The 13862-nt window shown below is 36.7% G+C and overlaps 1 protein-coding gene across 11 annotated transcripts in view; it reads right to left on the reverse strand.

Moving 5' to 3' along the window:
• Positions 1–13862, reverse strand: part of DCUN1D4 (defective in cullin neddylation 1 domain containing 4) — a 38761-nt gene that overhangs the window by 15086 nt on the left and 9813 nt on the right. For 3 of the 11 annotated variants that reach the window (XM_056333382.1, XM_056333391.1, XM_056333398.1), the window contains 2 exons: positions 13699–13769; positions 12718–12757 (listed from right to left, as the gene is read on the reverse strand). In XM_056333382.1, the coding sequence (XP_056189357.1) occupies positions 12718–12757; positions 13699–13769 (111 nt within the window). Of the gene's footprint in view, positions 1–5273; positions 5389–5790; positions 6603–6687; positions 6718–8821; positions 8992–12717; positions 12758–13698; positions 13770–13862 lie in introns of those variants that run through there. The other 8 variants (XM_056333409.1, XM_056333376.1, XM_056333329.1 and 5 more) reach the window with 7 other exon arrangements.

Below are 13862 nucleotides of genomic sequence, written 5' to 3' on the forward strand. Positions count from 1 at the left end.
TATATTGTAATTGTAATATCCCCGCAATAAAGACAAGACAACGTAGTTTATAATTGGAAGTGCTATAGGTAGATGTAAACAAACTAAAAAAACCCCTGAGTGTCTAAGCCTTTAATGTTTCTTTAAATACACAATCATCTATATCTTTTCCAGATTTATTTTCCTCCATTTGTAACTGATTTGGTGGGAAAGCAAAAGCATGAAAATTCCATCCAGCTATTACGGGGTGACTAGGCAAGTCATTGTAAGAGTACATGGATCCTGTCAGCAAAAAGCACAAGGTCACAGTAATTCTCTTCAACCTACCACAGCCTTCAAAGTTGTGTTACCTACTCCTGCTCTGAGCATGCTTCAGCTGTACTGGAATTTTTTAGAGATCCATCTACCACAGCAGCAGCTCTGGGCTGTGTGGCTCCAGAATATTCAAAAACTGAGATCAGTGAAAGCATAGAGTTTAGGTCACACAAAACATTCTCTTGATTGTGGAAGCTGGTAATAGCTTATTTAAAGGAAGGAGGAAAAAAAAAAGGTACAGTTTATTATGGTAAGTCAAAAGTTACTCCCTCATGAACATTTTCAGCCTGCTCATTTCAGATGGTCAGTGTTTACTGAATGAAAACATCTAGAGATTTACCAACAGTAGTTTCGTTTCTGTGTGACCAGAACTTATTAAAAACCTTTACCTCATTTTGTTTAAGCTTTGAACTGAGTAACTACTTGCTTTCAGATTATTTATATTTTGTAAGATGCAAACATTTGACTGAAGAAGCAGTCCCCTTCTACTTCCATTAACTACATTTAAAATTTCAGCTGAGAATTTCCATCCCTGCATCACAATGGGAGCATTTTTATAAAGCCTCACCTATTCATTCACAATTATGATTTCTACAATAGTTTCATAAGTACTGTGGTAGAAACAAGAGGGGGGATGGGGGAGAGATGTTTTACAATTCACAAGGCATGACAAAGACTGTCTAAAGCAACCCTCAGGACAAATTTACCTGACTGGTAAGTTTTATGAATTAATGTGTCTTATCTCTCTCTATTTAAAGACTTGCAATCATCTCTAAACATTTAAATTAACGTTTGGAACTTCATCAGGCTTACTTAAGGAGCAGTATGTATAACAGTGTACATGATGATAGTCACACATCCAGTTTAAGTTTCTTCAGCACTATTAGGTGAAGTTCACTGCAAAGGTGTAGATACAGGCAAAATTATACCTGTGCGTTCTTGAAAATCTCTACTTCAATGAATAAGGTCTAGATACCCGTGACAGCTGGTAACACAGCCTGTCTGCACGGGGCAGGAGCAAACCAGTTAGTAAACCACAACAGAACAAAAATCCTCTCAACACTACAGGTTTTGGAAACTTCCAAGCTTAACACACTGCCATTTCGCTTTCCCATGTTAGCAACAGTGTGTAGACTGTGTTTTGAAAACTTACGTTTTTCCACCATAGAGTATGGAGCTTATTACTCAATAAAGAAAATCTATTTTGCATGTTAATAAGCCCTTATGTGGTTCATACACACATACAGGCTAAATTAAGACTCTAGATCTAATTGCCTGAAAACATAACTTTCAGGGAAGCAGATAAATATTCCTAGTTTTCATCCTTCTAAGGTCCAAATATCCAATACTGTAAGCATGATTCTGGAATAAGGAGTAGAATTATTTTTTAAATAAGACTATCAGAAAAAAAGAGAAGACATTACGTTACAGAGTTCATTTTTCCCTAAAGAAAAAGCTAGTATCTGGCTAGAGATTGTGTAACAGATGCAGAGCATTAGGTAATTATACAATGAGTTCTGTAATCCCTATCTAGCAAGTATCTTTACACAAAACTTGTTTTACCTTTCTTAAGACCCTTAACATAGTGATGGAATGGCAATGTACAGAAAATGTATTTTTAACTTCAATGTAGAAATAGCCTGTACTGTGAGAGTTTTAAGTAAAATAAAGTCAAGACTGTGATACTCAAGAAGAAAATACAAACTAAGTCTTCAAGTCGTTATGTTCTGGTGAGTGTATGCTAAACTGTTTACTTTCAACGGCTGTTCTCCAAGACAGGATAAACCTTACTGTTATCCAGATATAAATGCACCCAGTTCTTTTCATCATACATTATCTGGTATAAAACTTCCCTCCCACTGAAACACTGCCATTCATGGTTCAAGGTGAAGTTATAAACATTAATTAACAGAATTCAAGCTCTTATATAATAAGGGTGGGATGCTAAAGAACATGTTTGGAATCTTTGTTTTCCATCATCAGTCTGTGCATGCAATCAGCATTTCCAAGTGACTTCACTAACAACTAGATTTGTTCCTATAAATGTTTTTCCTTAGTACCCACTGCCATTATTCCACTAATCCTTCCAAGATGAGGTTGTATCCCTAACAGCCCAGAACTCAGTGTGAAGGCTATTAACAAGCTCCCTGGTATCAGATGCGTTGAAACGTATGAGTTTAAGAGCCTCCAGAAATCATCTTGTATTTCAGCCACAGAGCCTTGCTGAAATAAACTTTCTAGAAAGAATACATATCTCAAAAATATTACTGTCATAGTCAAAAAGAGATTATAGGAACACAACACAAATAGTGAAGACTGAAAACATCACCCAACAAAATTACCCATGTAAGGATAAAAAAAAAAAAAAATAGTATTTCCTTTGTATGGACAAACCAGGAGGAATCCAACATTTGGTCTCAGCTATAACACCAATTATGTTAATGATGATGCTCCTTTGATAATCTTCAGACTACTACCTCACATTTTCACACTGAAAGCACATAGGAGACTTGTCATTACTGAATCAGTTTGTTAATGTCGCCCTGATAAGTTGTCACTGAGAAACATACAAAACTTGCATAATTCCATAAACATTTGAAGTGACAAATCATCTCTGTTAGGAAATACGGTCTCTTCTGGAGAGCACACGTATTTTTTCACAGAAACCAAGACATTCAAGAACAGGTGCTTGCTTACTACCTTTTTTGCTTAATACAGGACCCACAAAGGCTAAAGTCCCTTGAAGGTTTATCCTGAGTTACGAATATGCAGCTTCTGAGAAGTATGCCACTAAAACAGAGGCAACGGTAAAGTACTGGGCCTACAAGCCCTCATTCCATGAATTGGCACTGCACTATCTATACTGGGTTTATTGTATACACCATTCTCCGCATACAAACTGCTGTGGCAGACCTAGTTATTTGCAAAGCCCACTGCTGCAGAGGTTCCTGATTTCAGATTGATTTTTGCTAGACAAACTGAGATACCTGACCTCCAAAGACCAAACATGACAGACGTGAGCTCTGCCTGACAAAGAAGCATGGAAGTGGGAGGCAGCTTGCTCTTTGTCTAACTTGTTCACAAAAGGTTACAGGGGCATAAGCCAAATTTGAAGAAATCCTTCCCTGAAAGAAAATAAGAGCTCCAAGACTGAACTGAATGTTCAGCAAATGATTTCATACTGCCAGTCAAGTTGAAATAAAAATTGTTTTCTTAAAGACCAAAAGAAAAGAAACATACAGTGGGAAGCAGGGAAAGCCAAAAAAGAAGGAAGAGAGATAAAAATTGGAACCACAGGAGAGAAGGGTATTCCTCTGTGGCCCATGACCAGATCTGATTTCACCTCCGCTTCTAAAAGCGGGCTGCAGTCTTTTTCATAAAGCACTACATGGCAGTAGAATGAGGACTAGATCCATTAGTTATAAACTGAAAGGCAAATTTAAAAAAAATCCTTCAAATTATGCTTTCAAAAAGCTCTTAAAATTATTATATATATACATACTACTGAGAGTAAGAAATCAGTTTCTCCTAATTTTCATATTTGCATTACACAAATCAGTATCTCTTACTTACAGACAACCTTACTGTCTAGGGGGTTTGGGTTGTTTTGTTTTACCATCAGTGCCTTGGCAAAGGGAGGTGGAGTCAATTTTCATGAACCTCCCTACTTAGATTCCAGAAACATTTTGTCCTTGTTTCACTCCCTTATCGACAGGTTATTCAAAGATATGCATACATGTCCTCTGACCAACTATTTAGCTTTTGTATTTTATTATTTCTGAAAAGCAACAAAAAAAAATATTAAGAACACATACTGCTCTTTTGTTCTTGCAGGTGTTACATATGCAAAGCAATGAAAGGGAGAGTTGAAATCTCTTTCTTCTTCTGCATCAACAGATCATTTAATAAATTCCAGTGCAGCTACAGTTGTGCAACCCTATTAAACACAATGGAGTCACAGAGGCATAACCAGAGTCTTGATTTGGCTACCAGCATTTTTCTAACTCATGCTAGAGAATAAAAAGAAAAGCACCCAGCCTGACAGGAGAGAAACGCATCTTTTCCCTTCCTGAAGTTACTTGTTATGGAAGCATGTGTTTTCTGAGTCACCGGTAATACATGAACGTAATAAAGCTCAAATTCCACTGACTGACGCAGTGGCAAACTTTCTGGCTGCAAACGTCACTCACTTTTCAGCGTGAGGACAGTCCTGCACCTATCATGCAGGAGTATACAGTCCCATACTCCCACAAGCTCTGAATTCAGGGCATATAAATAGCGACTGTCTTGCACACAAGGAGCACATCTGAGGATTTCTGAATGACTGAGGCTGACTGAAATACACATACTGAAAATCCAACACTTACAGAAGTCTCAGTTATGCAGCACTCGTGCCAAAAGAATACACACTGCTCATGCACACAGTTGTAACATGCTTGCACTTCTGTTGCCCAGAGGGAAGCTGAGTAGCACCGCCTCCATCACCACTCTACCACTGGCTATCACCTTGCTTGTGCAATCTTCACCTTTCCCTTACACAATCAGCGTCAAATCACAACGTGGCAGGGAGAGACTAGCAGGGCTTCAAATGAAAGCTGAGTGGACTACAACTACATTCACTTTTCTGGTAGGCTGCAAATTGAGAATGCCCAATCCAGATCTTATGCATGTATACAGAAAGATATTACTGTATCTCTTACTTGTTTGTTCAAAACCAACTTCTATGTCTATTTGACAGCTGGCAAACTAGAGCAAGGAGAATTTCCCTATAAGCTTCTTGTACAACTAGAAAAAGGTGAAATGTAAACTGAACCTAGATGTGCTTATCAATATCCCACAGTTCAATCACAGGCTATGGTTCCACGTTGAGAAACCAAGCGAATTTGAATACCATTTCCATTAGTATTTAAAAACACGATCATATCAGCTATTCAACTTTAGATATTCCATCAGTCTTAGCTCATGGTAAGATGACATACCCATCATGTCTACTTTTCTTAGCAGATAAATCATCTCCTGCTGCAGGTCTCCTCTTTTTCCTTGGAGGCATCACTTTACTAAAGCAGTCTGATGAACTGCAAGACCGGAGACTTCCTACAGAGGGAATTAAAAACACCAGTACAAGAAATGAAACTGTTGCAGACCAGTTAAACTGTGTCCACTAATAGGCATATTACAAAGGGAAAGGAAGGGAAGGGAAGTTAGTGGATTTTAAAAGTACAAAAGAAACGGTCTTCTTTCAATAGCAAAATCCGTCTCACTTTTACATGGTGTTCTATCACCAGATTTCAGTTAAGGCCAAAAGCACTGTATCAAAATGTACAGTAGTGCTGCTACTTCAGTCTAACAAAAGGAAAGAACTGAGACTATCCTAAAGAGGTATTTAAGTCCTCAAAAAGGCATCCTTATTTTTAGCCATTTATTCAAATCAGAACTTCTAAGAGTCGTTCATTACTTTTTGAAATACAGATGTGACTCAAAAACTAGAGCACCTACCTCTAGAAAACAGAACCTTTTTATTTTCAAGGCCCAAGTTTTTCATGACACAGAGAGCACGGGGTAGGAAAGCTTTTTGTTTGTTCGTTCTTTGGTTTTGGTTTCTTGTTTTCTTTCTTTTTTTGGCAGGGACGGGGACAGGGGAAGAGACATTCAGCAACCACTAGGGGGAAAAAAACGTAAGTGGCTGGCTGTATCATCTGGATAGTTCTCAAAGAATAAGGGTCCCCAAATAGGAAACAGCCAATTCAAGACACTGATGCCAATCAAGTGGCAATCCTTCCCTCCCCTTCTCTCTCAGCTACACACACTCCTATGTCCCTGGTGACTCTTCAGTGTGCCAATCCAGCTCACCAAACCTGTAGAATAATTAACCCAAGCAAAAAAGAATAACAACTTTCTGTAAATTAGCACAAGAAAGAGCACAGGACCAGCCCTTTTGACCACAGCAAGTCATTAAATTGCCATTGCTGTCTCATGAAAACAGTAGGCTAACACTCCAGGCAAAATTTTGTCCTACTTTCATGTATTGAACACCACACGGACACCTGAGAAAGGTGTGTGTAAGAGCAACTCAAAGAGCTATCAAAGCTCTAAGTGTTACGCAGAGAATTTTAAAAGGAAAGGAAGAGAGAGGTGAGGTATAAAAATTCAGACACAAAGCGATGCCAAAGAAACTTGCAAGAAAATATGAAGAACTCCAGCATGCCTAAGCTACCTTCTCTTAGCTTCAACCGCATCCAAGTTTAGCTATGCTTTATTAAGACATCCACAAAATCTTTTAAGTCACAGCACAGAAGCAAGCAATAAAACTTCAACTACTTTTTGACACCAAGGGAGCAGACTGAAATCAGAGGCCCAGTTCCCAACAAATACTAACAGCAATCTTTTGCTTACCTATTCTTCGTATCTTTGAAAGTCTCTCTCCTGTTATAGGAGAAACACATGTAAGGAACCTTACAGCCTCACAGGCTTTGCTACATGTACTTTATTTTAAACATGCACTGAAACTGTTATGCATATGAAAGTATGGATTTTTTTCCTAGCATTAGGCAACATGTTCAGACCAGTTTTTACATCAAGATGAACTAATTTTGTTTCAACTAATAAAGCTTTTGCACTTAGTACACCTTCTTTGTTCTTACCTTTATATTAAATTCTATTAAGAAAATTAATCTCTCTAGTTCAAGAAATACTCTTCCCAATTCAAAAATTCTTCCAATATGGTCCTTTTTTTTTATTTTTTTTTTTTACCCCGAAGCTCCCCCACCACAGCATCCTCCTAGGAAAGTATGGCCATACCTACACTATCTTACAGAAAAAGAATTTTATGAGTATTGTAAATTCAAATTATAATTTAACTACTTATCAAAATTTTCCAAGAATTACACTATATAAACTACTATCACATCAAAAAATCTTAATGGCTATGTCAGAAGACTATACTTGTAGAAGCACTGTCCAGAATACGTTACAAAACAAAATTAACCATAATATTTATCTTCTTCTCACCAATATCAAGATATATTTGAAACAGGTAAGCCAGAGACCATCAAAAACTCACAGCACACCTGATACATTTTACAAACCAAATTTAACAAACAAAGGATCCTGACCTGCTGAACGACATTTGAGCCATCTGATTACGCCTGCAAATTAATGATACCACAAAACTGTGTTCCCAGAAGTTATAGAAAGTGTGATGCTTTATGGCTTTTTAGATCAAGCTTCTAAAGACTCTGCCAGTAAGTATTTTTTGAACACCTACACAAACTAGAAACACTAAAGATGACAGCAGAACTTAACAGATGGCTAGAGACAGCCAACAGTCTTGGACACACACTAAACTCAATAAATGAAAACGTGTGCTAATGAACACCTAATTTTGGAAAATATGTATGTACTTGAGTACAACCTGTAGCTATCTCGTTCCTTTGAGAGAGATTTGATTGTTTAAAAATGCATTTCTATTAAAAAAAAAAACCTGTTTATGATGGCTACAGGCATTGGATGCTGGTAAAATGCAAGAAAAACCATCACCCGCCACCCCGACCAGGGTTTGTGCAGCTTACTGCTTATTTGATTGCAAAAAGAAATATGCAAGGCCTATGTGAAAAGAAAGGCATAGCAAAAGACAAAAAATAAATTGAAAAGTGAAAATAAGTAAACAAAAAAGTGAAAACAACAGTTATAAAACAGGGAAACCACTTTGTCAGATCTGCAACCCCATACAAACCAAAAAATTTAACCCAAGAATTCCTGCTTGAAGTCTTTTCCTCATTAAATGATAAGCCATTTTTAGGAAGATCACTGAACTTGTTTTAAAGTCTCAAACTGATAATAGAATTCACCATAACGCAATTTTTCCAGTGTCTCACATGAAAAACTTGTACCCCTTCTTGGTTTGAATGTATCTAGTTGCAGCTCTCAAACTGACAGAAAAAGGAAGAAAAGAGATAGCTCATAAATTGGCAAAAGGCTATTAAATGCATATGTACACCCCCCACGCCCACAAACACACACACAGACACCAGGTGAACGAATACATTGTACATGTTTTCAGAGATTTAACATATTAATAACACAGGTTTGGACCAAGTCTTCACTACGTTTTAACTGTTGAACGATCTCCCTCAACTACTAAAAACACAGTACAAGAATGTGACTTCAAAAGTATTTCCTTTTATTACTAGAATCAGTATATTGAATTTGAAGGGCAGTTATTTCCCTGTAACAAACTCTGAGGCTTCAATCTGCAGAATATTTCCATGTCTTATTTCCATCTAAAGCTAAACACTACCAGAGTTTGGGTTGGTGGTTTTTTTTTTGTTTAAATTCCTGCAATTTCTTATTTTGGTGTATAGCTCACTAAGTAGCATCAATATTAACTTTTCCTACATACAGCTTTCCAATGTCATTTCTAGGTCTAGCCTTTCACAACTCATTTCACTTCCCAAAGGTCTGGTCATCTGCAAATGAACATGCAGCTTCCTCTGACTTCATGCAAAGTTTTGACAGGAACTTTACTTACCAAGTGCAGCTTCTCTGATGTGATTATCTTCAAAGTTTTCTTACTCCTGGGTCTCAACTCAAGACTGGCAGAACCCTCCTAGTTCTCACTGTTTTTTTGACACTTGAAGCTAGCATTTGCAAGGTAGAGCCTCCAAATGGCTGCTGAATAGGCCACCATCAGCCAAAAGCCTGCCGAGTATAAATGTTGTTTGCCAAACATTCTATTCCGTACTTACAAATTTGCAGGAGACAAAGCTACCAAAGGGAAATATCAACTCAAGAGCTAAAATTCACCCTAAGAAATTTAAACCAATATGCAAGATAATCACCACATGGGAGGGACACTCCAAGCATAGCAACAAAACCAGAACAAACAAAAAGAAAAAGCAGAGGTCAATAAATGAGAATTCTACAAGCTATGTCCCTACAGAAGTGATTTACAGACATGTAATTTTCACCTTCTCTCTAGATAATGCCTGTGAATAATCCTGCTCTTCTGATGCTTAGAGGGACGTTTCAAAGGAAAAATTATATACTGTGAATGCCGAAGCAATTGGAAAAGATATAGCTGCTCACTTAATGATGCAACAAGACCACCACAAGCACAGTTAACAATCATCGTTTTTCAGATACAAGATGAGAAAACCAAGGGACTCATCAAAACATCAAACAACTTGCAATCTTGTTGTAAAAGGAAAAATCATCTTCTCTATCTTGAATTCCACACTACAGAATTGGTTTGGACTCAAGAGAGTTTTCTTCTCTAAAACAAAAAAAATAGTAGAGGCAAAAGTAATTTTCTTCCCCCCACAAGCCTCAAGAATAGCAATGAAGCCTTGTTTTTGTTGGAAGAAGTTACCTCTGTTCTTTTAAAAAAGCTAGGTAACAACAGGAAACTTACTTTACTTTTAAAGACATTTTAGTCTGGATAGGTAAATAGGTCACAATTTAATAACAAAATCATAACTGTAAGCTATTAACAAGTCACTAGGTTTGTAGTTATGACATAGAAACAACTATTATTTCAAATTCTAGAGAGTTTTCTAAGTTAATGCATATACATACCAGAAGAAACTATTTACAGAATCTGAATGCCTCCTTTTCTTACTCCTACAAACAGCTAAAAAGGCAATGGCCCATGACACATTTACAGCCTACCTTATTTTTCAGATATACATGCACACCAAATACTAACACATTTTATGAGGCTGTAATCATTATAGGTGACTGGAATTTCGAAGCAAGATCCATCTTAGGTCCTAAATCACTGAAGGAATTTTGAAACCGCCACCCTCTAGCTCTTAGGTATCTAAGATCTAGTTCCAGAAAAGAAACCTGGTTAATACTTAAAAAGATATAATTTGCTTAAAGTAATTTAGATGTCCAGTACATCTATTGTTAGCTCAGAACAACTGCTTTGAAATAAATGTAATATGCATTAAGAGCTCGTAATAAGTATTAACCTAAAATTGAAATACTCATTTTTTTAAAAATAGCTTTTATAAATCTCAACAAATTTAGATATGCATTTATTAAGTCATCCCAAAAGCAGGGCCCACAACCTAGTAACATTAACTAGGACAGTTATATCAGAAAATGAGGAGTAATCTAAGTTAAGGTTTGCTCCAGAAAACTGGGTGTTAAAAAAAACAAACGAAAAAAAAATCTCAAAACTAAAAAAAAAAATAAATATTTAGATGGGTTTGGCAACACTCAAAAAATATTTTGAAATGAAGTTATTAACATGACTTTCAAATGAGTTCTGGACATGGAATCTCAAATTCATAGCACCCATGAAGTTCTATAAATTGCGTAACAAAAGAATAGTTCTTGACACTTCTTACTATGTAGTCAGTAATACTGGAAAATAGAAGACTCAAAAATTTAGACATATCAAAATCAAACAATTTGCAAAAGTAATTATTTTTAGATTTAGATAAGGCTCTCCAGTAAGATGTTTCAGGAGTGTCAAGTCCCATACAAAACAAAAACGGGAGACTTCATTGTACTACATTCACAATGGCCAAAATAGCTCCTTGCACATGTATTTGTCCTCGTATGAGGAAAACCAAGCACACGTTCCAACTGAATTTGCCTGGAAGTTACGCAGACATTGGGGCTTCATCTTCCTCTACAAGGAGACATAAAACAGGGCAGAAGCTTAAGAAATACCATAATGAAATCTAAAGACGAGGAGCTTGCAAGTGTCAGCCTCTACTTTCAGTTCTCATTTCACACTTGTTCCTCGTTTGAAAAGTTAAATCATTTTTAAAAAATTACACTCTTTACTGGGATTTTGTGCCCAAACTCATTCAATGGGCATGTTTAAACTTCTGAGACAGTCTCAATTCGAACAACACGATGCAGGCAATAGGATATAAAGCAGTTCATCAAAACCAGTAACATGCTCAAACACCTTCCAACAGAGATAATGAATGCTCTGAGGCTAATTTCTTATACTGACCTTTATGACAGAAGTGCTAGGCAAGACATAAGACAAATTCCAAATACCTTAAGCACACCTACTCTTACTGGTTGGTGACAGAAAGGGACTACCTCAATGCTTCACAACAGCTTTCTGTGATCAAAAGTAAACAAAAATTATGGAATGTGTTTTCATACATGAAATCATTATGGATCTGTGTTTAATTTGAGGACCTGTATCACCAAGGGGAAAATTCCAAGCCTCCATCAGGAGACGGGACAGAACATCAGTTCTAACACACAGAGAGTAAAACCTCTGACTATCTTGAACTACCTGCCTCAACCTCTTTTGCAGAGGTTTTTTATTTACATAATCAGCCAATTTCAAGTATCATGAAAATTAAAAAAAAATATTCTAGAAAATATTTGACAGAAGCCTTTTGTGTCTAGGATAAGATAGTTTGACTATGAAATAAAGTCACCTGTCACAACATGGAGGAAGGTACGTAAGCCCAAAGTGAGCTCTGTCAGATCCCAAACAACGCAATCTCTTCTCACTGTTCTAGGCTAAGAGTGCGCTGGAAATATAAGTGTATCCCAGAAATCATCAGGAGGAGCTAACAGCTCTCCCCTCTTTCTTAAGTTCTCAAGGTAACATCAGCAAACATAGCCAACACCTCAGGATAGAGAAAAACTTTGAGACAGATGGTAGGACAGATACGGTCAGTTTTAAAGAACAGTTTTGCTGAGTGATCAGGGCTTGAAGCCAGTAAGTTATTTTCCTTCCTCCTTAGGTATCACGCCTGAAACACAGAAAGGAAGGAAGGAAGGAAGAAAATCAAGGAAGATGCCAGCTCATAAGTAGTAAGTGCAAAAGGAGGTAACAAATGTTGCAAGATACCAAGTCACAAAGCACAAATGCTGATGAATCAAGAATGGCAGCAAGCTACTACACGGCACCTGAGATGAAGGCCTTGAAAAATGATGACATTTTATTTTAACAGAAAACAGATTTGGACTTAGACACTGAAACAGGAACAATCTGCATCAACACCACCCAAGCAAAAAGCCAGGTTGTTTGGAGCACAGCATTTAAACTCGGTCACAGGCATCACAATAGCCACAAGAGGTCTTGATTCTGCTCTGTTCTCACTAAAGCTCTTTCAAGAGTCAAAACACTCTAAGAACATGGATATTCTGCTAGTCTAATGGGTTGAGTCCAATGAGTGAGAGCAATTTGCCATAAAGTCTTCTAAAGTACCAAGAAATAGTAAAATGACATACTGCTGAAACCTGTGTGAGTCCTTCACAATTGGATAAAAAAAAAGCACAAACATCTATTTTGAAGAAAACTTTAAAAAATCCTGGCACTTGTTTTCTAAAACTCCCTTAGCCTTCTAAAATACCATTTTCAATTATGTTAGAGAGACAACTTTGATGAAGCATGTTTAAATTGTTTCAATTCATTTCTACTACATCCCTAATAAATACCTGTCTGGTGATCGTCTTGACCAACGTCCTCTGTCAGATTCTGCAAGAGAGTAGGAATGATAGAGTTAAACAAAATGGTGATCTTCATTGTTCAGTAATGTTTTTAACCTTTATTTGATATTAATATTAATCTTAATTACTTGAGGAGCATCTAGCTAGCACTGCAGAGCCTTTGTGTTTTCCGTTCATATTTATTTAAAAAGTTACCCTTGCAAATTTACCTAAAAAGTTCAAGGATAATCTTTAAATTGGAATATTTTTTTTTTTTAAATCAACATATCAAATTATATTTGAGTGGAAATAACTATCCATTGGATGGGGAAATTTGCACTGCTGTATTGAACAATTCCATTAATAAACAGCATTAGAAACACTGAATTTACCATCCACCTCAGAACTGGCTTTGCTTAATGACAAACACACTACATATTCTAAATAAAACTGATTAAAAACCAGCTGAAATCTTGGAAGCAAATTACCCTTTTTTTTAGGCAGTGTCTTTTCAATTAAATTGTCGGTGTACACACAGAAGCTATATCAGCATTTCCAGCTATGGTTGCAATAAACAAATGCATTTGCATAACAAACAAGCAGGGATAGTCTTAAAAAAAAAATATCATCATTTCACTTTTTGTATGGTTGTAAGAGGAAAGCTTGCTCACTCAATATGTTTTCCACAGGAACTGTAAGAAACTGGGTAACAATGATGATTACCATTATTTGGTGTATCTAGGAAAGCTCCTTCTGTGAAGACATCTAAATCCAATATTGTAGTGAACAGTGCTCAAGCTCCACTCTGACCCCCAGAGTATAATCTTTCACCTTTTACTAATACTGCTTATCTCTTACGGGATTCAAAACTAACAGCTTCTACAAAAAGGCAGTCCTAGTTTTTACAAGTGTAATCACTTAATTACAATCACAAAACATTCTGGACTAAATCCCTAACTATTCTGATAAAAGAAAATGGCAAGTCATTACCAGCCTATTGAGGGTGTGGTAAATCTTGTGAATATTTGCCAGTGTTGACAGGTGAGAATTCAGTTGAAAATCTAGAGATGGGGGTGAAAAAAAAAAAGTTTTAAACTCTCTGATTTCCAGCTGTAGCAACCTAGATCTTAGTATGTTCTGGTCATTTAATTAAA

The sequence above is a fragment of the Falco biarmicus genome, chromosome 1 (genome assembly GCF_023638135.1).
Source record: "Falco biarmicus isolate bFalBia1 chromosome 1, bFalBia1.pri, whole genome shotgun sequence".
NCBI lineage: Eukaryota > Metazoa > Chordata > Aves > Falconiformes > Falconidae > Falco > Falco biarmicus.